A 25,488-nucleotide genomic window follows, 5' to 3' on the forward strand; every position below is an offset into this window, starting at 1 on the left:
ATTTCTACAGAAATATCTGATCAACCTGCAGCAACATTATGTATTTTAGATAGAACCTCATTACTAAAGGTATTTTTTTACTGAAATAGATTAAACATTATTTTGAAGTTTTTTTTAATTGACAATGTAATGGTTGTCTGAAATATTTTAAGACTCATATTTATGGACTTAATTCAGATGTTACATAGAAAAAGAAAGAAAAAAGAAAATTTGGAGATCAAAGTTAAGAAACTCTTGATCACATGTAGACACAATCTATATCAAATTTTGTAAACCTTTTATGTTGGCTAAATCGGAACTTAATTTTAATTTATGGACTTAATATAGAATACTGGTTGAATTACATAAAGCAAAAAATGTATTAGGAATGTAGAAAAAGACCAGCTAAATAATTGGGTTCTTGATTTAAATAGCAACAAAGATTATACTGTTCATTGTATAGTATGCATTGTGCATTGTACAGGTAGCCCTTGAAGTATGATCATAACTGAACCCAAAATGTCAGTTGCTAAATGAGACATTTGTTAAGTGAGGTTTGTTCAGTGGTGGATTCCGGTACGGTTTCATGCATCGTACCTGGCTCCTTGGTGGACTGTCGTGCAGGCGCCGTACACGCCATACACGTGCGCGGAAGCACCAAAGGCTTAAAGGACAGGAAAGGAGCTCATGTGGGTGGGTGGGCCCTCCGGAGCACTGTACCGGAATGGTACGCAGTGCTCCGGGCAGGCTCCGGTACGCCCATAGTGGGTCGTACCACCTGCAACCCACCACTGGCTTTGTCCCATTTTACAACCTGTCTTGCAAATCATTGCAGTTGTTAAGTTAGGAACACAGTTGTTAAATGAATCTGGCTTGCCCATTGGCTTTACTTATCAGAAGGTAATAAATGGGATCACATGACCCCAGGACACTGCATCCGTCAAAAATATGAGTCAGTTGCCAAACATCTGAATGTGACCAAGGGGGTAGTTGCAAGTGTGAAAAACAGCCATACAATCACTTTTTAAGTGACACTGTAGCTTCAAATGGTCACTAAACCAACTGTTGTAAGTTGAGGACTACCTGTACTCTACTATGCTGACAGCAAAATATATAATGAATTTAATAAATCTAACAATGAATTACCATGTTTTTATTTATGCCCCCGAGAATACTGTGGACAGAAACACCATTGGGTATTGCTTTTGGTTAATCACTGGCATGGATGAGGAGGGGGTTGTGCAGTCATCCTTGTCCCACTTGACCCATCAATGGTTTTCAACACCATTAACCAAGATATCCTTCTAAAATAGTTCAGAGGATTGGGGATAAAATAAGATAAACTTTATTGTCATTTTTTTCTGTGGGCATGCTGGCACACATTAAAAATGAAATTCTGTTGCCTGCTCTCAAAAGTGTACACGTACCTAGCATACATATAGATATGCTATATATATATACATATGTATATAAGGTAAAGGTAAAGGTTTCCCTCGCATATATGTGCTAGTCGTTCCTGAATCTAGGGGGCGGTGCTCATCTCTATTTCAAAGTCGAAGAGCCAGGGCTATCTGAAGACATCTCCATGGTCATGTGGCCAGCATGACTAAATGCCAAAGGCGCACAGAACGCTGTTACCTTCCCACCAAAGGTGGTCCCTATTGTTCTACTTGCATTTTTACATGCTTTCGAACTGCTAGGTTGGCAAAAGCTGGGACAAGTAACGGGAGCTCACTCCATTACGCGGTGGTAGGGATTCAAACCACCGAACTGCCGACCTTTCTGATCGACAAGCTCAGTGTCTTAGCCACTTATAAGTATATAAATATTAATCACTGTCCATCTTGAATATTTTATCATTGCTGTTGTTGTTGATGTTGTTTGTTGCACAGTTAGCCAGATGTTCAGATTGGATTGGTCATTTTTCTCCACCTATCATATCCTTCCCAAAACCTGATAGGATGTTTGATGGGTTATATATATCCTTGCAGGATGTAAGTTGTTCCCAGTAAGGCTGCCTTTTGCAATTGACAGATGGGGAACGTCTCAGTGCTAATGATATTATTAATTATTACTAACCTATGTATCTTCACCTAACATTTCTTCCTTTTTTTTTGGCTTTGTCTTTTATTGTTTTTAAATGCTTTTATAAAACAATTACAGTGATACTAGTTTCACTATTTATCAACTGGACTGTTTTTCTGCTTTGTTGTATGCTGTCACTGGTTTGTGAGATGGGTAGCTACATAAATTTGACAAATAAATACATAAATATTGCACACGGAATTATTGCCTCATCCCTTGCAAAGCTCTTGGCAACCCTCTCTAACAGAAAGTAGATTTTCCCCGAGTTTAACAGGATTTATTGAAAAGGGACAGGAAAAACTTCCAGCGAATCTAGCAATTGGCTTGCTTTCACTTTAGAATCCAATCCATCACGCAGGTTGCCAAGTCAGGAGCCTTTTCGGTTTGTGGGTCTCTCTTGCGAACTGGTGAGGCAGCTGTTATCTTAATTAATAAGTAATGCCCAAGCAGTCAGAGAGAGAATCTCTCACAGACTCTGCACAGAGCATTACACCTGTCAAAATATTTCATGGAAATGGTCAAGAATGGGCCGTTTACCTCTCCTTATTCTTACAGGGGGTCTTCACAACCACAGTAGGGCTCAGACAAGTCATCATGATGTAGTGCAGTCATTAAGTGAGACATATTGTTTTTTTAATGGGTTCAGTTTTATACTTCATCTACGGTTTTTCATGTTGTTTTAACTTTTGGTTGGGAGGTGCCCAGAGTAAGATGGACGGCTGTATATAAATGTCTTAAATAAATAAGATGTTATTGTTATTATTTTTTTGCTACATTAAATGGAACACCTGCAATGGTTAAGTGAGACATGACGTGACAGCAGTAGAAGACACTGTGAGCAGTAGAAGACACTGTGAGCAGTGAGAAGACACTGCTGCAGAAATGAAGTAAATCAGCAAAATATTTTTTGTTCATGTTTAGTCGACACCTCAGGAACCATTTAAAAAGACAATAATACAGGAAATATAAAACAATAGAGGGGACACTACACTTATATGTAACACAAGGTTCTGCCATATTATTGTTCCAGTCTGGGCTAAGAGCCCTACGTTCTTTTAGCATGGCTTTGAGGAAATTAATATGGTTTAAAGATATGAATGTGGTTTTGAATTAATTACTGTCAAATTCTTCAATATACGAATAACTATGGATTTTCCAAGTATGGCGTGCAGTAAAAAAAAAATGATGTCATTGTTCTCTTATAGAGCCAGACTCTCAAGTGTCAGAGAAATCAGGAGATTCAGGCAGTTCAAATGAATATTGTAAGCTTAAACTCTCTACAAGAATCTGAGCTACTAACGATCCAAACAAATGAGCGGGAGATAAGAAAGGCATTCAAGGTGGGCTGGACTTAGAGCTCTTGCAAGTGCACAGGGACTCATGGCTTATGATGTGTTGGACCCCTCCCTTACCCTCAGCCTTGTCATCTCCTACACACATTACTTTATAATCTAAGATCAGGGCCATCCAGCTGAGGCTTTGATTACATGGTTATGAATGTCATCTTTACAGTTTAACACCCAACCGCACACCACCATTCCCTGCAGATGCCTCTGGCTGGAGTTCAGAATATGCATTAGCTCATTATCCCTTAGCTAAGTAGTGAGAACATTATTAATATTTTTCTCTGTGATCAAGATTTAATGTTTGGATCTAGGTAAATATTAATAAGGGGACACAGTGGCTCAGTGGCTAAGACGCTGAGCTTGTCGATCAGGTCAGCAGTTCGAATCCCTAGCACTGCGTAACAGAGTGAGCTTCCATTACTTTTCCCAGCTTCTGCCAACCTAGCAGTCAAAAGCTTGTAACCATGCAAGTAGAAAAATAGGGGCCACCTTTGGTGGGAAGATAACAGTGTGCGCTTTCGGCATTTAGTGATACTGGCCAGTATGTCGGTTAACTCTAACACTAACACTAACCATAGAGATGTCTTCGGACAGCGCTGGCTCTTCAGGTTTGAAATGGAGATGATCACTGCCCCCCTACAGTCAGGAACGACTAGCACAAATGTGCAAGGGAAACCTTTACCTTTAAATATTAATAAGTCACAGAATATTACTTTCTTCTGGGTTTTGTAGCACTTATTTTTCTTTCTGTCTGTCTAATCAACAGATAACCATTAAAAAAATGAAACCAGCCATTGTTTTAGATTTACCTTTCCTCCCTCACCAAGTGTGTGCATGGAGATTTACGGTTAAATCCTCTCTTTGATGCCAACAGCCATGTCTCTGCTCACCAAACATTCACCTTCCTCCTTCCTTATTGGGTCTCCTAATGGCGCAATCACTTTTTCTGTTCTCTCTCATCTCATTCCCAGCCATCCAAGCAAGTCACTAAAATGAATATTTATCTGTCTTGGGTCACATACATCCAGAAGGTTGTGCAATTTTCCCCCAAAAGTCATCTCCAATTCTTCCATTATTACTATTCATTGGAGCATAACATGCGCTGATCAGCAGCCTATTGATTTCTATTTTCATATACATCCATAATCACCAAAATGCCACTAATTCATACCTACCGACATCCTTTTAGCCCTCTCATTCATAATTAAACATAAAGGCTAAAATTGTACATCAGTAAATTCCCTGCATTCATTCATCATTTACATACCACAAGATCAGCCCCCCACCTTTCTTCTGAACTATTAATTTCTACCCTTCTCTTCGTTTCAAAGACACACACATAAATACATAAATATATTTAGCTATATTTGTCAACTCCTGCTTGTTACTCTTTGCTCCTTTTCAATTCTGTACACAATCTTCCATATGCCAAGTTGAGCCCAGAGTTAGTGACCTTTGCCACCTATCACAGCATTTTATTTAAATAGATAAATGCAATTTATTTCTCTAGCATAAGGCCTACTGGTGCATTTTAGGCAGCTGTTCCCCTAATGTATTGTTTTTAAATGGAAAATGTGCACTGTAATTAAAAAATAAATAAATGAACGTGACTTCCATTTTATGCCCTGGGCTGAAAAGGTGGATTTTGATAGGTACCCCTTTGAATGTTCAATAACTCAATCCATCTTCCAATTTAAATTGGAGTCAAGGGTCTAATCTGCTCTAGCCAAGGATTAGCTACACCGCATTTTTAAAACTGGAACTACTAAATTCAAAAAGCTAAAACTTGAGGTTTCATTTTGGAGATAGCAAAAGACAATATCAGACAATAATAAATGATGGTGATGATGATGATGATGATGATAATAATATATTTTAAGAAGATACTTCGTTGATACCTAAGATGCTGGCAGCAACCCGTATCAACCATTAGCACCAGTCAATGGTATTTGTGAGACATCTTTAACTAAGTTTCATGCTTAATGAATAAAAGAAACGACAAAACAACAACAACAACAACAACAACAACAACAACAAAGTGATACCCATTGGCATCGGGGCACTTGGTACCATGTCCAAGAATTTTATAAAACACATCAAGAAATTGCAGCTTCCTGCAATAATACCAGCGGAACTGCAAAAACCTGCACTACTCGGAGCATCGTACATCTTAAGAAAGTACTTGGGAGTACCTAGGACACTGGCAGCAACCCATATCAACCAGTAGCACCAGTCAATGGTATTTCTGATGCGCTATTGAATGTTCAGTTGACTGAGTTTCTTGTTTAATGAATAAAGTATATAACAACAACAACAACAACAACAACAACAACAACAACCATGACCACGTTGCTAAGTTCGTTCACTGGAAATTGTGCCAAAAGTTTGGATTTGAGTATAGCAAAAACCACTGGGAACATCAGGTTCAGAAGGTTTTAGAGAATGAGAAAGTCAAGATCTTGTGGGACTTCAGAATTCAGACTGACAGGCACTTGGCCCACAACACACCTGACATAACAATAGTTGAAAAGAAAAAAGTATGGTTCATTGACATTGCAATACCTGGAGATGCACGAATTGAAGATAAACAGCAAGAAAAAATCACAAAGTACTGGGGCTTTCAAATTGAAGTTGAGCGACTGTGGAAAAAGAAATTATTTGTTGTCCCGATGGTAATTGGAGCCCTTGGAGCAATACTTAAAGGGCTACCTCACTATTTGGAAATTTTAAATTTATCAGACTTGAACATTCTGATTCTACAAAAACCCACCCTACTTGGAACAGCTTATATCCTCTGACGTTACCTTAACAGTTCCTAGATCCTTGGTTAGGACTCGAGCTGTAGAGCTACCAACCAGCCCCAAAGGCTGTGAATCTCACCAAAGATTAACCACATAATAATAATAGTAAAAGACACATACTGCTCTGTAGTGCTTTACAGCCCTCTCTGAGAAGTTTACAGAGTCGCCTATTGCCCCCAACAATCTGAGTCCTCATTTTACTGAACTCAAAAGGATGGAAGGCTGAGTCAACGTTGAGCCCATCAGAATCAAACTCCAGGCCGTGGGCAAAATTTGCCTGCAGTACCGCATTCTAACCACTGCACCACTAAGTATCCCGTGTAAATCATAGAACTACACTTATAATCTCTTCTTCCCTTTCTCTTTTCCTCACAGGAGCTGAATCCAACACTTACCCTGTTGCCTTTAAATCCTTGAAGTCCAGGTTTGTCCTGCAAAAAGCAAAAGAAAGGAGAATCCATGGAAGGCTTCAGAAGTCGTTTCCACCAGATAATCAGCCCAGCAAATTCCCCTTTTCCAAGAGCATCAGGATGGCTTCTCTACCATGACCTCAGATTAACAGAGTTGGAAGGGACCTTATAAGTTATCTAGTCCACCCACCCCTTTCAAGCCGGAGAGAGCATATATCATTTCTGACAAATGGCAGTCCAATCTCTTCTTGAAAGTATCATGTGATGAAGCCCCCACAACTTCCAAAGGCAACTTCTGTTCCATTGGTTGATTGTTATCACTGTCAGAAAGTTCTTCCTTGTTTCTAGTTTGAATCTCTCCTTGGTCAGTTTCTACCCATTGTTCCTTGTCTGGCCTTCGGGTCCTTTGGAAAATAGCTTGACCCCCGTTCTCTCTGTGGCAGCGCCTCAAATATTGGAAGACTGCTATCATGTCTCCCTTGGTCCTTCTCTTCACTAGACTAGCCATGCCCAGTTCCTGTAACCGTTCTTCATATGTTTTAATCTCCGGTCTCCTAATCATCCTGGTTGCAATTCTCTGCACCTTTTCTAGAGTCTCAACATCTTTGGTTATAGTGTGGTGACAAAAACTGGATGCAGTACTCTAGGTGTGGCCTTACTAGGGCTTAAAGAGTGCTATTAGTACCTCCCTTGATCTTGATTGTATCCCTCTGTTAATGCAATTTAGGATTGCATTGGCTTTTTCGGCTTCCATCGCACACTGCTGGCTTATATTTAGTTGATTGTCCACTAAGACTCCAAGATCCCTCTCACAGTCACTGCTATTAAGCCTGGTTTCACCTAGTTTATATGCACCTCAAAGAACAAAGCAATCCATGAAGGGGACTCACTGATTTGCCAGGTTTTCCAGGTGGTCCGGGTTCTCCTTTGGCTCCTGGATTCCCAGGGAGGCCAATTAAATTTTCATCAGTAATAACAGGGCAAACTTCACATGGATCACCCTGTTGGGAAAACACAAAGATGCATTGAGGACAAAAGAACACAAAGGAACCTGAAACCAATAACACTAGGAAAAGGAAACCCCAACTCCCACCCCCAAAAGAGTAAAAGCACTAAAAAAAAACCTATAATCCATCCTAGCAATGCTCTGTATTCCTATCTTAGCTACCTGGATGGAAATGGTTCGAGGTTCGAGGTTCATTTTATTTATATGCTGCCCTATTCCCAGCGGGACTCAGGGCGACGCACAAACCCAAGGAGGGGAAGGGAAACACAAAAACTACAACAAAAAATACAGGGCATTTAAAAACAACCAATAGCCACACGATTCGAGAGGGGAAGGGAACTCATCGACCCCAGGCCTGCCGACACAACCAGGTTTTAACGGCTTTTCGGAAGGCCTGGAGAGAGGTGAGGGTCCGAATCGCTGCAGGGAGCTCGTTCCAAAGGGCCAGAGCCGCCACAGAGAAGGCCCTCCCCCGGGTAGTGGCCAGATGACATTGGCTAGTAGACGGAACCCGGAGGAGGCCTAATCTGTGTGATCTAATGGGTCTTTGGGAGGTAATTGGCAGCAGGCGGTCTCTCAAGTACCCAGGTCCAATACCATGAAGGGCTTTATAAGTGACAACTAGCACATTGAAGCATATCCGGAGACCAATCGGTAACCAGTGCAGCTCGCGGAGGATAGGTGTAACGTGGGTGTACCAAGGTGCACCCACAATTGCTTGCGCGGCTGCATTCTGGACGAGCTGAAGTCTCCGAATGCTCTTCAAGGCCTGCCCCATGTAGAGCACATTGCAGTAGTTGGAAGCAACATTGCAGCAACCATATGCATCCCCAACAAGGATCTCAAACAAACATTGCAATGTCACAATGCAAGTACCACCATTGTATATTTTATACCCAAAGGCGTAGATTTTGCATTGTGATGTCATCATATGCGGTTCGTTGTTTGTCTCCCTTTGCCATCTCGGCAAGTGCCCAATGTTCATACCCATAACTACATAACTGTGCATCTCTGCACTGGTTTAATACTAGGAAAGAGCCTGTTCTATGTGATGGTTCAGCCTCACTGATCCTATTCTTTGGATGTTCCAGCAGTGCAAAACATCTGACTAATCTTGTGTGGCTTCCACAGAATTCCAGACCTGGAAGACAGAGTGGACGTTTAAAAACATCCTAGAACAGTGATGGAGAACCTTTGCGGCACCAAATGCACAAACCATAACATGTTCATGCCTAGCTTTTTGGCCATTTTTCAGGCCATTTTCCGGCCATCTTTTGGACCAAAAAAATGGCCTGAAAATGGTCCGAAAAACAACTTGAAAACAGCCCAAAAATGGCTTGAAAAATGGCCAAAAAAACAGGCATGAACGTGCTGGCCAGCTGGTCTTTGGGTTTCCAGTGCTCCAATGTGCGCATATGCACACACATGCATGTGTGTTATGGTTTGTGCACTCTGGGCCAAAAAGGTTCTCCATCACCGTTCTGTTTTCCAGTCCTCCAGTGTCCACGCAGACCAGCTGGCCGGTGCAGATGTCCACAGAGAAGGCTCTGCGTGCCAGAGGTTCTCCATCACGGGCCTAGAAGATGATGGGAAACCATTTCCAAACTATTAACATGAAAACTACATGGATATTTCCATAAAATCACCAGCATTTGAGCATCTATTGCAATGCACATACATACATATGATTGCCTTGCTCTGTAGTCCAATATGCCCAACTGGATATTTAGAGGAAAGTCTCGCAATGCATTTCCATGCATTTTTGAGGTGACTTATTTTAGGCTGTATTTTTTTAAGTTACTGCATATGGATAAGCACTAAAACTGCCAAGTTTCTGATTAGAAGGAACCAACTGGGCCTCCAAACTGCCATACAGATAGTCCTTGACTTAACATCTATAATTTAACCAGGATTTCTATTGCTAAGCAAGGTGGTTTGTTAATGGACTCATGCCTGATTTTATGACCTGTTTTGACACCACTGTTAAGCGAATCACTGCAGCTGTTAAGTGAACCATGTAGTTGTTAAGTGAACCATGTAGTTGTTAAATGAATCATGTAGTCGTTAAGCAAATATGGCTTCTGCCACTGACTTTGCTTGTCGGAATCCAGCTGGGAAGATCAGTAATGGTGAGTCAGATGATCTCTGATGCTGCACCCATTGTAAATCTATGCTAGTTGCCAAGCACACAAATTTTGATCACAGGATTTTAGGGATGCTACAACTGTCGTATGCAGAAGGATAAGGTGTAAGTTACTTTTCTCAATATCATTGTAGCTTTGAATGGTCACTAAATGAATGGTTGTAAGTCGAGGACTACCTGTATCATCATTTCCCTAAGAACCTCAGAAAAGATGAAGGAGTGGAAGGGAAGTCTACCTCCTTTGTCCTCTTCTTCCTCAGAGATCCATGTCAACCATTCCTCAAAAGTCCCCATTTAGTTTCAATGCTACTGGGCTCACAATGGCAGAGCAATTGATTTCCCCTCTGAAGTTCTGCCTTGATCCTAACTTCTTTAGACTTACCTTTTCGCCTTTCAGGCCTGGAGTCCCTGGTTTGCCCTGCAGAGAAAGGGAAAGATTTAATTTTGCGGATGAAATGCAACCCTGTTTCCCTGAAAATAAGACCTCCCTGGATAATAAGCCCAATCAGGCTTTTGAGCACATGCGCTAAAATAATGGATGGGTGAGTGAGTGTTCGTAATTTATTTGCCTGATATTGAAGCCAAAGGTCCAGTGAGCTTCATTTTTGGGAAGCAATCTCAGAAAAAACATTTTCTCAGTTTCTGCCAGTCCTTTCCCCAAATAACCCGATGGCCTCTTTATCATCCAGAGTCACAAAGTATTAGTAGAGCCAATATATTTTAGCTTCATATGAACTGGGGCATGGAGTAGCCTTGGCAAAGAATCCACTTCCATGACTTTAGAACATACAGGCACCCATAAAAACAACATTTAACAAAAAGCAACCGATGGGGAGGGGGTAGCAATCACTTCGAATTGTCCACAAGATCCGTTGTCCTAAACCCTAAACAAAAGGCATGAGAGCTGACAAGGATTCAAATCAGGGATTTCTCCAATTGCAATGTTCACAGTGAAATGTGAAAATAGACAGCAGTGAAGCTGGACTGCTTCCCAAGGATAAGCTGCTACACTCAGAACACCAACAGGACACAACGGGCATTTATGTGCCTTTCCTTCATAGGAAAAATATGCCAGAAGTAAATATAGGGAGTTAAATTGCCTACACTATGTAAATTTGCACATTCAAGCCACACTGGAGACTTTGGGACACACGTTTTCCCCAAAGGGAAAGCAAATACAGATGAAATACAATTCCAGATGCAGAAAAAAATGGTTAGCAGAAAAAAATAGCTATCTGTTACTGAAACTGTTGTGGAAATTGTGTATATAATTATTTTGGGAAATTACTCTGGGAAAAAAGAAAATAAAAGAAACTGGAGGGAGGGAGGGCAAGAGGGAAAGAAAGAAAAGAAGGAAGGAAAAAGAGAGAAAGAGAAAGAAAGAAAGAAAGAAAGAAAGAAAGAAAGAAAGAAAGAAAGAAAGAAAGAAAGAAAGAGGAAGGGTGAAGGCAGGGAGGGAGGGAGGAAGAAAGAATGGAAAAGAAAATGAGAAAGAAAGTAAAAATTGAGAAACAAAGAGAAAGAGAAAAATCTCTCTCTGTTTTAAATCACAGCAAAATAAACTCTCTCTTTCTCTAGTTTTTCTTTTCCACTTATTGTTTTATTTCTTTATCTTTCTCCTGTTTAAATAGCCATTCAAACGGAGACAGGCATCAAACAAGGCAACATACACACACACACCCCTTTTCAATTCAATTTTTTTTAAATGTTACTTCTATGCTGGGCCATCTCCTCAACATGAACTTTTATCCTCCAAACTTGCTGAGAGCCATATTTTTGTTCTGCTCTTTCTAGACAAAGCAGCATTACTTTCCAGAACATTGGCCTTAAAGAACACTTGAGAGCATTAGTCCAGTACTGCATGAAAGACCAGCTAGTACTCAAATTATCAAAACCAAAACCATGGCATTTGCCAAAAGGCCCCAAAGCCACTCCTGGGGGATAGATGGCCAAAAGATTGAGCAGGTCTCCTGCTTCAAATAACTAGGAATATTTATTTATTCTTCCAACAGAATGGGGATTACATTGCTGAAAATGCATAGAGGAGATCATCTGCCATCATGAAATTTCCTTAAGGCAGGGGGCCTTGTTTTCAACTAATTCCCTACAGCTAGGAAACTCTTGATTCTGCTTGATGAAATGGATCTCAAAGCATGGAAGACCATGACCTCAACAGGAGGGAAGCAGGCTGAAGATGCCTGTTTTAAGATAAACTTATCACCGGGCCATCCAGTTTCTCCAAGGATCTCTCTGTGGTCCCATGACTTGGGTAAGACAGCCCAATCAAGAGCTTGGAAGTCAAATGGCAACTAGAAAACCTCCTTAGATGTTGTGGCCTTTGGTTCATTGATTTGCATGCTGGAAAAAGGACTTACTGGCTTCCCAGGAGATCCACTGTCCCCTGGAGATCCTGAACCTCCCTGGAAATAGAGAACAAGATTGATGGCAATGAAATTTAGACCAGTAGTAACACTGTTAAGAACAAAACACAGGATGTTCATTTCAAGATTAGAACCATTGGAGGTCGCAAAGCTCTTAAAGATTCATGACATACCTTCTCTCCTTTCAAACCTGGGGGACCACCAGGATCACCCTGAAATGAAATCCAAACTGTTACAGTTGTTCAGAAATGAGCCATCAAAACCACTATTAATGACAGGAAACACAATCTGATTTTAAGTCTGGACTTATGTCTTGTAGGTATTTTATCAGTATGATAACTTCTGGAATAGCGGCGAACACTCAAAGGAATGCTACAAAAAGTGCATTGATTGAAGGAAGCAACCCTCTTTCTAGTAATAAAGCAGCTGTCCCCAGCTGTTAGCATGTCTGTCCACCACAGGGAAATCAAAACTCTATCACAGGTAGTTGAGACTGTAACAGAACTCAAAATAAATGCACCCCGGGCAAAAACATTGAAAGTGAGGTCCTAGCTGTCCATCAGCCAATATAGTTCACGCAGGAAAAGGTAATGAACTGACTCCACTTTTGAAATCTCCAGCCCAGTCCTCCTTCAACTTTATGTTAGGATGGAGTTTTATCCCAAGCATCCCTGTCAGTTTCAGGATTAAGGGGCTGGAAGATTCCTTCTCCATTAGCTGAAGAGAGAGCTCAAATGCAAAGAATGTAAACAACCATCTGCCACCAACAGACAACTGAAGGTTAGCGTAAGGCCCAGCCTCTCCCCCTTATTCAAAAAAGTAAAAACTCTTGAACCTTAGCATTTCAAAAGGAACCTTTTATTGAATAGAGGTGATAGCAGAGTGAAAGGAAAACAAGCTCTGAGGACCCTCAGACCATGCAGTTAGAATAAAAGAATTAAAAAAACTCTCCAACAGTCCATGTGGATCCAGCCAATCCACAAGTACGAAGATGATATTGTACTAGTTGCTCTGAGAAAGTGATAAGGGAGCTTTCTCAGCGTCATCCTTCCATTGGCTCTCAAGGGATAGAATTCACATGGCCTTTCCTCCCTTACATTCCCCACAAGGTGCAAAAATGCCATGACACTTAGGTGCCAGGCTAAAAGCCATAAACCAATACCTTGCAGGATATAGGATTTATGAGATAGAACATAGTAAACAAAATAGTAATTTAAAAAACCCCTTCACCTGAAGAATGGCAGATACACAGATTTGACAGTTAGTGTTAAGAGAAACGGAGGTCTCCCAAGAGGGCAGCAGTGTAAGAGAATGGAAAAAGTCTAAGATCTGAATGGGATGTAGCTACTGGATAACCACTCCGACTTAGTCAGAAGGAGTCATCAATTCATTATGGTTATCACTTCCAAGAAAATCTTCCTCCTCAGCATCACAGGCATCATCATTATGTTCATCATTACCACCACCATCATCAAGCCTCTAGCCAAGTTTGTCATTCTCTCTGCAGGAGCCCCAAAATGAATCTTGATATACCCTATACAGAAACTGTAAAATTTGACCAGAGCTAAAGCAATATTTTGATATGGTCGGGGAGACCTATTAGTGGAATCTTCTTGTTGGATTCAAAATTCTTTGAATTTAATCTAGCCCTACATTTTCTCAACTGGTCTCCAGGAACATATAGCTCCTTTGAAAGGATCAGTTTTGGGAAATGAGATATTTAGGCCAGAAGAATGATGAAGTGGAGAAGGGTTAAATGCCCTTACCTCCCTTACTGCAATTTATCTGCTTTTACCTCAACCTCCATCCATTTTCCTGAATTGGAAAAATAAGGCCAGCAGTAAAAGTAGAACACCTCTTCATGGTGTTCCCATCAAGTCCTAAGTAATTTAAGTCTTCTCTGAATTACAGGTTTAATGTACTAGCAGGGAAAGTATCAGTAGGTGGTAATGTCTGGCTGACCTAGTTTGTGCATAGAAGGTGAACAAGGTTGAGCATGGTTAGTATTTACTATAAATGGGAGATCCTTATTTATTTAGTAGGTTTTTATCCTACATTTATTACTTTATGAATCATTCAAGGCAGTGAATATTCCTAATACTCCTTCCTCCTCCTATGCTCCCCCCACAACAACAACTATGAAGTGGGTTGGGCTGAGAGAGGGGGACTGGCTCAAATTCATCCAGTAGACTTTCAACCCTAAGTGGGACTAGAGCTCAGAGTCACCTTGTGATTAGCCCAAAGACATCCAGCTGGCTTTCATGCCTAAGGTGGGGCTAGAACTCACCATCTCCTAGTTTCTGAGCCAGCACTTTAACCACTACACTAGATTGGTTTATGGAAATATCAGGACCGTAGCCTACACCAACTATGGCGAACCTTTTTCGCCTTGGGTGCCAAAAGCTATTGTGTGCACTCGCGTGCCCACCCACATAATTTAATGCCCCATTCCGTGCCTCCTGTGCATGCATGGAGGGCTTTCTTGGAGCCTGGGGAGGGCGAAAATGGCCTCCCCCCATCAGGAGGCCCTCTGAATGCCACAAACGGCCCATTTTCCTACTTTCAGAGGCTCTGGTAGGTCCCTTTTTCGCTTTCTGAGCCTGGGGAGGGCAAAAGACAGCCCAAGACGCCAACCAGAAGTTCGGAAATGGACTGCCAGGTTGCCCATTGAGCCATTTTTCTCTCTCCAGAGGTTTCAGGAGGTTTCTCTGAAGCCTCTGGAAGGCGAAAAACAGCCAAAAATCAAGGCCAAAAATCAGTTGGCCAGTGTGCACTTATGCACTGGAGCTGACAGGGCAACACCTCTTATGTCCTCAGAAATGGCTCTGTGTGCCACCTGTAGCACACGTGCCATAGGTTTGCCATCAGGCCCTAGACTGTGATGTGGAAAAAGAAGAAGGCAATAACAAGTTACTACAAGAAAACTACATAGGTATGTCTATGAGACCATCAGAGATCTAATTTAATTTGAAGGAGACTCCACTTTAAAAGATGATTTATTTTCCAAGAAGTGGGGGGATCCTTACCGGTTTTCCTGGAAGGCCAATTCCAGATGGGCCTGGCAAGCCTGGAGGTCCTGGTTCTCCAGCAAGCCCCTCAGGGCCAACAAAACCTGGATCACCCTAAGATTAAAAACACAACCATTAGCCATTTTTATTTTCAGAAAAGTGCTCCCTCCACACTCCTGGCTTCAACTAGCACAATACATAACAGTGTCATGGGTAGCATATAAATTTCTAGAACTAAATTAATAGGTACCTTTTGGCCTTTGGGTCCTACCAAACACAGTTCTCCAGGTCGGCCCTAGAAAATAGCAAAAAACCCAGGCTTGGTTAGAAGAGAAGCTTCGTTTACACTTCATGCAATTCACGATCAGCTTCCTCTTATTGGCCAGGAATTATTAAGCTTTTGGATGGGTTGAACGTGCCACATATTTCTTACATATTAGTGCAATATGATTCAATTTGGCCACTGTTCTCAAGTCATGCAATGGTTTGACCTCTAATGCAGCTACCTTGATCCATTTCTATCTGAACAGGATAGCAAGATAGCTGAACAGCTATTAAACATAAATATTGATTTTTTAAAAAAAAACCTTGTCTCTACTTCATTCCTCAAAGATAGAAAGCGGTGCATTCCTGATGCTAGAAAAAGGTGTTTGGATATTGATGTAATTCTCTGGGTATCATTTGAGCATCATCTAATGCAGGAAACAAGGGGAAAGCAGCTGCAGACATGACACCCAAGAGAAAGTAGCCTCTTGTAGAACTTACATCTCGCCCAGGGGCGCCTGGTTTCCCGTGAAGTCCAAAGTCACCTTTCTCACCCTTCTGTCCCTGCAGAAAATGACCAATTTAGTAGAATTTAGTCAGCAATTCAGTGTATTTCAGCCACAATTTAAGTTTTCTCAACCTATAATTTCATCACTGATTTAGTTTGTTAATCTGCTATTTTCCCAATTGGTGTTAGGGCTTCTTAACTGAACAGTGAATTACTATTCTTAATCACAGCACACTTCCATAATCATGTATTAAGGAAATAATAATTTTCTAGCTTGAAATATGAGGGAAACTATTAGGTGGACCACCTTCCCATGAATTTGCTACTTCATTCTTTAAAGCTAGGGTTTGTCAATTCAATCCAATAAATTTAAGAAGTCTATTTTGATTCAGATTTGAATCATGTCAAATCAGATTCTGAATACTGGCTTAGCTGCATCCCCTTCCAATTCAATCCCTGAACTTAATCTCCAGAAAACTTACTTTTTGCCCGTGAGCGCCATTCAATCCTTGAAGCCCCTGGAAACAAAAAAAAGTATTCATTAATTAGCAATGTAGAAATTTATAGTCTAAACCAATGTTTCACATCCTTGGCAGCATTAAGCGGTGTGGACCTCACTTCCTAGAATTTCCCAGCCAGCACTACGGTGCAACTGGGTAACTTTGGACTAAATGTCTCCATCCTATACCCTTTATTTAAATTCAGCCAAGGTTTTATCAAGGCCATAATTTATATTACTGGGTTCAAAGAGTCATATTATTGATTATAATTAATTTGGTTCTTATGAAAGAAGCAAACCTGGTTAACAGATGCCAAGTTCTTCCTGGCTGGAATGATAACGAATAAATCATAGTCTTCTTTGATATAATTCTACTCCATACTTTAAACAATGTGATCCAGACCTCCATACATATAGAGGAAAGAGGGGATGGTCTTGAGGATCAGGAGTAACAACTGCTATCAAGACAGCAGACATTAAAAAAGTAACAAGTTCGGGGAAGGAATGCAATCTGAGTAAAATATCTCACACAAGAGCCTCCCTAGTTCACCCAAAGATAATGGGAGAGAGGAGGAAAACACATTCATACTTGTAAGGTTGTGTTACTTTAGCTTTAAAATAAAAGATACATGGCATTAGATTCCTACATGCAATTAGATTCGAAGTCTGATCTATCTACAAGATCTGGCCCTACATCATTTTTCTTTCAAAGATAAACATTTAGTTCCCACAACCTTGGATTTATTTTCAGTTCCCTTCCTGTTTTTCCCCATCCAGTTGAAAATTCAAGATCTTGCCCCCATACCCACAAGCCCATCCCATGGTCCAATCTCCCACTGCCATGCTGACAGCTTCCACCCATCCAGTTCCAGTCAGATGCAGAGGTGTAGAGACAAAGAATGACCTTGGCTTTCTAGAAAGAATTTAGTTATGGCTACATAGCATCTAACTCCATGCTATCCTCCCTCCCACTTCCCCACAATAGAAAATGCATAGTAGAATAATAGAAAGTGTGGCAGGACAAAGACCCAAAAGAAAAGATGGCTGCAGGTCTGACAGGCGGCCTCTCCTCAGAAGAAAAGTGTATTTGGGTTAATGTCAAGGTTCCTCTAAGGAATGAGGAGAAGACGACCAGATCAGAAGGAAAGGGAAAGTCAACTAAATAATATTGGTTTGTAACAACCAGCCAAAATCTTTGTTTTGTTACATTTCTAGGTTGGTCATTGTGCACATAAAGCAGGAAGCATTTGACCAGTTCCTGGAGAAGAGCTTCAATGCCTTCACATCTAGAAGAGCAAAACTAAATATTTATCATTCACAATATAAACTTTGACTGTGTGCAATGAGCTGTCTCCCTGGCCTTAGTTCCAATTACTGGGAGGAGAGGAAAACCTCAGCATCTCAGCGAAACAGCACAGAGGAGATGGTGAAGTGTTAAGTAGATGGGCACAAGGGCCTGTCCAGGGTTGGGAAAGTCACAGGAAGTTTACTGGCTGACTCAACTGTTGAGATTGCACTTGACAGGCGCTGCCCTACTGAAGCCAGGTTGAAGCGAGAGGGCTCAAGAGAGATGACCCCTGGATTCAGATGCAAAGAAACCTGCCAAGTGAAGTTTTTTTTCTAAAAATGCAAAGAATCCTAGAATCGGAAGGGAACCGAGAGGTCATCAAATCCAACCCCCTACTCATTGCAGAATCTACAGAATCTCTGACAAATAACCATCTAGCATCTGCTTATGTAATAGGCAGAAGGAATGACTTTGAGGGGATAAGAAGAAGAGCAGTAACCAAGGCAGGGATTGGATAAAAGAAATGTGAATTCAGAGCAGAAATGAAACTTGGGACAGTGCCCCAGATGAGACCTTCCCTAGTTCTCACAAAACTAAAGGGAGGGAGTGGGGAAGTGCATTCACACTCACAAAATTTTGTTACTATATAATGAAAACAGTATTGGCCTGCATGACTTCCGTTTCCTACTCTGGTCTTCCTTGAAATCTTTACAGTTTGAAGACTTCCAGTAAGGAAAGGAAAACTTTCTACATCATGCAGTAGCCTGTTCTATTGGCTGATAGCTGGAACTGTAACGAATATTCTTCTGAGCCACCTTTCTGTTCCTACCTAAAAAGCATGAAGCAGAGTCTTGGTCCAGGCAAAACCTCTTTTATTTACATGATTGTGAATTCCTTTCATTCACAGCCAGCAAGGCTTGGCTAACAGTCTTTCAGAAGAATATTTATCAACACGAACCTTATCTCGCTTGACAAGCTGCCAGATAACTAGTTTCCCAATGCAGGGCAAGGCAACACTTGGCACAGAGTCTCTTATAGTCACAAACAGAACTTTATACAGGAATTGTTTCCTGCAAAAGCCCACTCCCCATACGCTCCCCTTTTGTTTCCTCTGGAAGGGGCCAATCACCTCCAAGGTGTGGCTTTACTCCCAAGTCGACCTTTCTTTCTTAGTTGTTCTTGTCTTCTGGCAGCTCTGCACATGCATACAGTGGGAATAGGTGCCAGCTGTTCCTCTGCCTCACTGCTGTCTAACTCCCTCTCTGCCTCCAACACAGAGCCCTCAAAATGATGGCAAGTCCCTAAATAGGTCACTGTTCTGAACTAGGCTTCCTGAGACAGTAAAAAGCAGACACATAGTCCCAAAAACCCTCTTTTTATTTCAAAGGCTATGAATTATGTTCATTCACAGCCCACAATGAGTCCCAAATAGTTGTAAAGAGTCCGACAGTAGCCTGCCAAAGTCTTTTGGGATAAGGCTGATAAGCACCTACCTTTATCTTCTTTGAAAATGCTGCCAAAGACTTATTTGGCAATTAGATTGGCAATGGAGCAAAGAGTCAAAATGGAGGTTCAGAATTTAAACTGACCAGCATGAGCTAAATTGCTTCCTGCAAAGGCTCGTGTGCCTTTGCTCTTCCTTTATGTCCTATGGGAGGAGGGCTCTCACTTCCAAGCCTTATTACTGAGTCATCCCTTCTTTCTTAACTGTTCTTGCCTTCTGGCAGCTCTGTGCATGCGCGCACTGGGAACAGGCTCCCTCTGTTACTCTGCCTAGCTGATGCCGACACTGGAGGTTCTGGAGGCAACACATAACTCCCAGATGGCCCTGGCCCCCCTCTCTGCCTCTGATGCAGAGCCCTCGTCCGAGCCTTCCCCAGACTCTGGGACTGGCCCATGTTCCTCCCCAAACTCCTCACTGTCCGATTCTGCTGCCAGCTCCGCAGGCCGCCAGTGGACCACAACAGTCAAGTTTAATTTCCTTTAAACAGAGTTGACCCCTGCTAATTTTATGGATTCTTTCAGTTGGCATTTTTAGAAATAAGGCATATGGCAGTTGTCATTGTCTTCTTTCACAATGTCTTTCCAACTTCAGGTTCAATCTCTAACTGTGGCTTTTACTGTGGTCTCTCAACCTAGTTCAACCTAGCTCACTCCTCTTTTATTTATTTTTTGCATCTAATCAAAAGTTGGTGTAATGGTGTGTGGATGTGACCTTGGGAGATGGGAGAAAGAGTCACAGGTTAGACCATAGTGTGATAAACAAAGGATGAGGTCTCAGAAGGAACTCTCCCTAGTTATGTGGAGAATAAAAAGAAGATAGGGGAGATGTACTACACAGGTGGTATTTAGCTGGTTCTGACAGGTTCTGGAGAACCGGTAGTGGGAATTTTGAATAGTTCGGAGAACTGGCAAATAGGCTGGCCCCGCCCCTACTGCCTCCCAGCCTCCTAGTTGATCTTCTTTTGTTGCCCTGAAAAGGAGAATGGAGCTGGAAAATAGGTTAGTGGAGTGGTGAGGGAATGGAGATTTTGCAGTAACCTTCCTCCAGGAGTGGGAAGGGAATGGGGATTTTGCAGTATCTTTCCCCTGCCACACCCAGAAAGCAATGCCCACAAAACAATGCCACACCCACCAAGCCATGCCCACAGAATTGGTAGTAATTTTTTTTTTTAATCCCACCACTGATGTACATTCAGACTTGCAAGACTATAGTGTAACTTTACAATAAAGATAGTGTAGTATTCATGGTTGGTGCTTTCTGCCTGGTCTGATAGTTGGCCCTCTGGTATAGAGCAAACTATAAATATTGTTAATAATGTTTTGGTCTTCGCAGATTGGACCACTGGGGACAGATCAAAGGGTCTCCCTTTAAGATGACCCTATGTTCAACAACACTGGGCAAAATTGTTTCTCCTTTCTTCAGTCTTTATCTCTGTTATTCTTCTTAAAGAATACTTTTTGGTTAAATAAAGGACATCTAGACAAACAGGCTCCAAAGATCCTGCCTAAGAAGGCATTGTTGTGTGAGACGCAAAGAACACACAAAAAGTCCACACAACAGTTTTATGCGGTCAGTTACAAAGCTGGGTGTTAATTCATTTTGCAAGCCACCTTGATTCACTTTGGTTGCTTTTGAGTGTGCATGTGTGCATGTGAAAAAGACTCTTACTATGTTGTATAAAAGCAGTCTTTTTGGATAGTATAGCTTACGGTCCAAGGTATCTGGCTGCAAACCCAGAATGTCCAGTGATTACAAGATAGGCATATTGTGTGAACACAGCCATGGGCTCTGTGAAGTTAAGTGGGAAAAGCAGGAGACAAAAAAGACACAAAGAAACTAGGAGGAAGCAGCCCCAGAGGACAACTTTGCCAATCTGAAGGCTTCTTCTCCTGTGCCAGGGCTACAATTGGACTGAAACAATCCATTTTTACTTTCCAGGAACACCACATGTTACACACAATCAATGTTCCACAGTCTGTTTTTCAGAGCTGCTGCTCTTTGCAGGTATGTCTGGGCCAAAAAATGTTTGGGTTCTCCCAAGTTAAGGCTTGCTTTACAAGCAAAGCATGTTTCAAAAATAAATCATAATATCATAAGCTAATATTGACCAAATTCTTCCTGAGTCAAATGTTGGAATGCAGAGAGGGATTTGTGTGAAGATCGGAGGCCTGTTAAAGACGAAGAGGAAGAACAGGGAGAGGCTGGAATAAAACAGATTTTGTTTTGTTTTTCCCACGTTGTGATAAAGGCATGCCTACCTTTTCTCCTGAGTCTCCTTTCTCCCCTCTTGGGCCTTCGGCACACTTCAAGAACAAAAAAAGAAGGGTTAGGATGGCAACATAATATAACGTCCTACCAGTTAATGACTACCAGGGATGGGCAGTCACTAGAGGCAGGGGAGGTGTGGCCTCACCAATCATGAGGAAAAGGAAAGAATTTTAAAGAATCTTTAAAAAATAATTAAAGCCAAGGTAGTTGCTATCAGATTCCAAGTCACAGTGGCTTGGAGTCTGTGCTTAGTGTTAACTATAGGAGGAGGCGAGAGAACTCGGGGCCTCCTTTGCATAAGGAATTTTTCGCCTTTTAAAAGTTAAGCAAGGGTTAAAAATTGAAAAATTTCATATGCAAAGGAGGCACTAATTCTCCCGCCTCCTGATCTGGGAGCAGCGAATCATGCCTGTGCAAGGGCACTTGAGCGACTGCGCAATCTAGCAGCAGGAGCTTTGCTTGTAAAAAGCGCCTGTGTTGGAAAAGTTCATGCTCCGAGCAAGTTCAACTCTCCAGCATGCAAGTAAAGTTTCTTTGGTTTTTCCAACCTTTTACCATTATGTCTATGGAGAGGTTCTCAATCATTCAGATCTGTGTTTTTTCCAAAGGAGAGTGGACTTTCTGCCCCCCCTTCCAGACATTTCTCTTCTCATGCATTTTCAAAGGGGGGGGGAATACCTCAAGAAAGTCAACTCGCCTTTTGGGAAAAAAAGGAAAAGAGGAAAAGCAGAAGAGACCAAGTTCTCATGAGTCTCCTTAAGAGAGGAAGGACCTCACCTGTAATGGAGCCTCAGGTGAGATCCGGACACAGTCAGCACCCTGAAGGGAGAAGGTAAATCAGAGGACAGTTGTCAGGTCATTTAAAGCACAGGTCAATCCAGAAAGAAAGATTTATTGTTAAATTCTTTAATAGACTTAACGGTCAAGAAAGTAAGAAGTTAATATGCAAAATCTTGGGAACGAAATAAGCTAAAAGCCCAATGCTCATTTATTAAGAGAATATTTGTAGCGCAGGAATGAATTGTGGGGAGGTCCTTGATGCTCCATGAGCTTGGTTATTTTCTTTCAGACTTTTCACTACCTGATTAGATAACATCATCAGTGCTAGAAGGGAGTGGGTATTAGGGATATAACCCTAGTCTTGGCTTGACAATGTATATAAGCAATGATTGTAACAAATGTATCTGTTACTTTAAATGTAAGAGAGAGGTAATTGGATGCTATTGCTTTAAGCAGCGATATATGATGAAGTAGGAACTAGTAAGGAGTTCTCCCTGATGCTCTTGATATTTCCTGTGTTTCCTGATTCTACTGGTTCTACTGTTGTTCCTGAGTGTTACTGACTGTTACTGTATGTGCTTAGTATTGGGAGAGAAGACCGTGTATTGGATGGTGGCTAGTCTGTATGTTAGTTACCTGTCTACATGGTGAATTGTGAGTTGAGCAACTGTAACATCAACGTATTGTAAATAGATTGTTTATATACTACAAGACTACTTATAGTCTGTTTTGGAGAGTATTTATCCTATTTTTGTTACACAAGTAAAGCTATTTTTTGTTTTACGTTTGGTGGCTGTGAGTGCCTGTTCAGTGACACATTTGTTACTAACTTCTGCTGCACAACTCTAGTCTCCTAACGGGGATAGACTTTAACAGTTTCTTCTCATTTTATATACGAGTGGCGTGCCCTGTCAGTTTTGGGGAGCCTGGTCTTAATAGTTCCTGGATTTTGTTGTATTTAAGTACAATGACAATAAAGATTATACATACTTATACTTATTAGGCTGTTTTTGGTGTTACACAGGAAACAAAAAGACCAAAGCAACTCCTCACCAGAAACCAACACCCAGATGAGCAGAGATTAGCATCAACATTTTATTTTATTTACTTATTTATTACATTTATTTTGCTGCCAATCTTGCCACAAGTCCTACAATCAAGAAGTAAACAATAATCCAATCAAGGAACTGCCAACTCAGGCAAATAAGCTAATATATCTAGCTCTGAGGAAGTTACTTAGTTGGATAAATGAAACATCTGCAAGAAAACAACCAAGCTCAGAGAGCACCAAGGAGCCCACAGCTCATTTATTAATTGTACAAACTGTGCTGGTTACCAATTTGCTTCCAAGTCCAGTTCAAGGTGTTGACATGTACCTGGGATGTTTGTAGAGCCCCCTCAACCCAAAGGGATTTGGCCACTCAAGTTGCACCAACAGAAGAGGCTCACTGCAGATCCTGCCTGCTAAGGAGATTCAGTTAGTGGGTCAAGGAGAAATCTTTTCCCCCCACTGTGGCCCCTCATTGTGGAGCAGTCTACTGCTAGAGGTGAGATCTGCTTCAACCCTCTTGGTCTTCAGGAAGGGCCTCAAAACCTAGTTTAGGTGTATGCTATATGTGGTTGGTGGGATGAGGTTCATTTTAGTTTTTATATAATTCTTTTTTTATTTTTATTTTAGTGTTTATATTTGTATCATTTGTAAGCCACCCTGAGTTGCTATATCAATGAGGTGGATTGTGTACATACGCAGAAACTCTCTCTCTCTCTGGCTCAGCGGATAAGAGAGGAGAGCTTGTGGCTTAAGAGGTTAATGCAACTGCCTAATATGTAAAAACAGCCCAAGTTCGAATCCCAGCAAGGGGTATGGCTAGCTGATGAAAGCTAAACAGCTTGCAATAGATCTATACTAGTCTCCGTTCATTTATCAGCAAAAATACAACACAAAATGGTTTCTCTGCCTGGAAGGCTCCTGGAGTGGGGCTGAAAGGCTTTTTGCAGTATGCTACCTCCCATATTTGGACATACCAGGTACTTTGACAAAAGAAAACATTTTACACAAACACACAAATTCATTAAAGTGGGGACACTGACAGACAGTTGAATCTCTTTTTCTAAAAATATGATACTCAAAGATCAGCCATCTTTCTTCCAGACAAGGAAGAAATATTCCAAAATATTCCTCTGCTCATCCTGAGTTAAACTTTTGAGATGCTTTCATTTCTTTCCCAGCCCTGAGTCCTTTCTTGCAGGGGTTGAATGTTCCAAATCTTATAAGTCAGCATCCGTCTTTGAGGAAAATGGCTTTTTCAGAAAAGTGAAAAATAAACCAATGAAAAAAAATCTGCTTTCAATCCCCAGATCCTACCTTTGCACATTGCAGCCTGAAAGTGGACAGGTATCCGGTGAAGCTTAAGAAAGGGCCTACTTACACGATCACCTTTCTCTCCTTTGGATCCATAGATTCCTGGAGATCCCCGTTCGCCTTTCCCACCCTGCAGGGAAGAGAAGCAAAGCTTAAGGAAATGACAACCAGAAGAACAGGATCAGGAAAAGCTCTTTGTAGAATTCCCTTTTGAAGCTGCCCAAAATAAACCTTTCCTCAAACTGGGTCTCAGCACTGAGCAGAGGCAATTCCATCATCTCTGCACGCATTTGGTCAATTGTCTTAATATGTCCTGGTGGTCACATGACCACACTTCCTTTTTCACCTTTCCTTGTTACCTGAAGAGTGAGGCAGGGGTGGGCTGCTGGGGGTTTGCAGGGGTTCGGGAGGACCTCTACCTAAGATTCTGTGCAGTTCGGAGAACCCCCAAATTCCATTCCTGGCTGGCTCCCGCCCCTCCCAGGAGTTCCCACCTGGGCCGTTTTGGATGCAGGTAAGTGCAGGGCGTGTGTGGGGAGGCTCAGGGAGAGTGAAAAATGAGCCCACCAGAACAGGGGTGGGTTGCTGTCAGGGTTACTGCCGGTTCACTTCGTGCTCACGCACACCTGCCCACCGCACATTGCTTGTGCATGCGCAATTGCCTATAAATTGTTCTGCGCAGGAAATGTCTAAAAACATGCTGGCAATGGTATGGACGACCGGGAAACTAGCTTGGGGTGTGTGGCGAGCCTGCCGTTCCTACCGGTTCAGCAACCCAGGTGCAATTTCTACTACCGGTTTGGGAAGGCTGGAAACAGGTCTGTTTCAGACCTCCAGAGGGCATCCAGAGCCTTGG

General features: G+C 41.7%; 1 protein-coding gene across 1 annotated transcript in view; it reads right to left on the reverse strand.

Annotated features, from left to right (window-relative positions):
* The window catches only part of LOC106548014 (collagen alpha-1(XVI) chain), a 203,597-nt gene that overhangs the window by 12,244 nt on the left and 165,865 nt on the right, over window positions 1-25,488 (reverse strand). Inside the window, exons 12-23 of the mRNA XM_087728047.1 lie at window positions 24,700-24,762; window positions 22,268-22,309; window positions 21,481-21,525; window positions 16,414-16,449; window positions 15,925-15,987; window positions 15,410-15,454; window positions 15,178-15,273; window positions 12,325-12,363; window positions 12,146-12,190; window positions 10,153-10,188; window positions 7,512-7,622; window positions 6,607-6,642 (exon numbers count right to left, since the gene is read on the reverse strand). Coding sequence (XP_087584173.1) covers window positions 6,607-6,642; window positions 7,512-7,622; window positions 10,153-10,188; window positions 12,146-12,190; window positions 12,325-12,363; window positions 15,178-15,273; window positions 15,410-15,454; window positions 15,925-15,987; window positions 16,414-16,449; window positions 21,481-21,525; window positions 22,268-22,309; window positions 24,700-24,762 — 657 coding nt within the window. The remainder of the gene's footprint in view (window positions 1-6,606; window positions 6,643-7,511; window positions 7,623-10,152; window positions 10,189-12,145; window positions 12,191-12,324; window positions 12,364-15,177; window positions 15,274-15,409; window positions 15,455-15,924; window positions 15,988-16,413; window positions 16,450-21,480; window positions 21,526-22,267; window positions 22,310-24,699; window positions 24,763-25,488) is intronic.

The sequence above is a fragment of the Thamnophis sirtalis genome, unplaced genomic scaffold (assembly GCF_051295495.1).
Source record: "Thamnophis sirtalis isolate CommonGarterSnake01/CBP01778 unplaced genomic scaffold, rThaSir2_p1.2 scaffold_13, whole genome shotgun sequence".
In the NCBI taxonomy this organism is placed as follows: domain Eukaryota; kingdom Metazoa; phylum Chordata; class Lepidosauria; order Squamata; family Natricidae; genus Thamnophis; species Thamnophis sirtalis.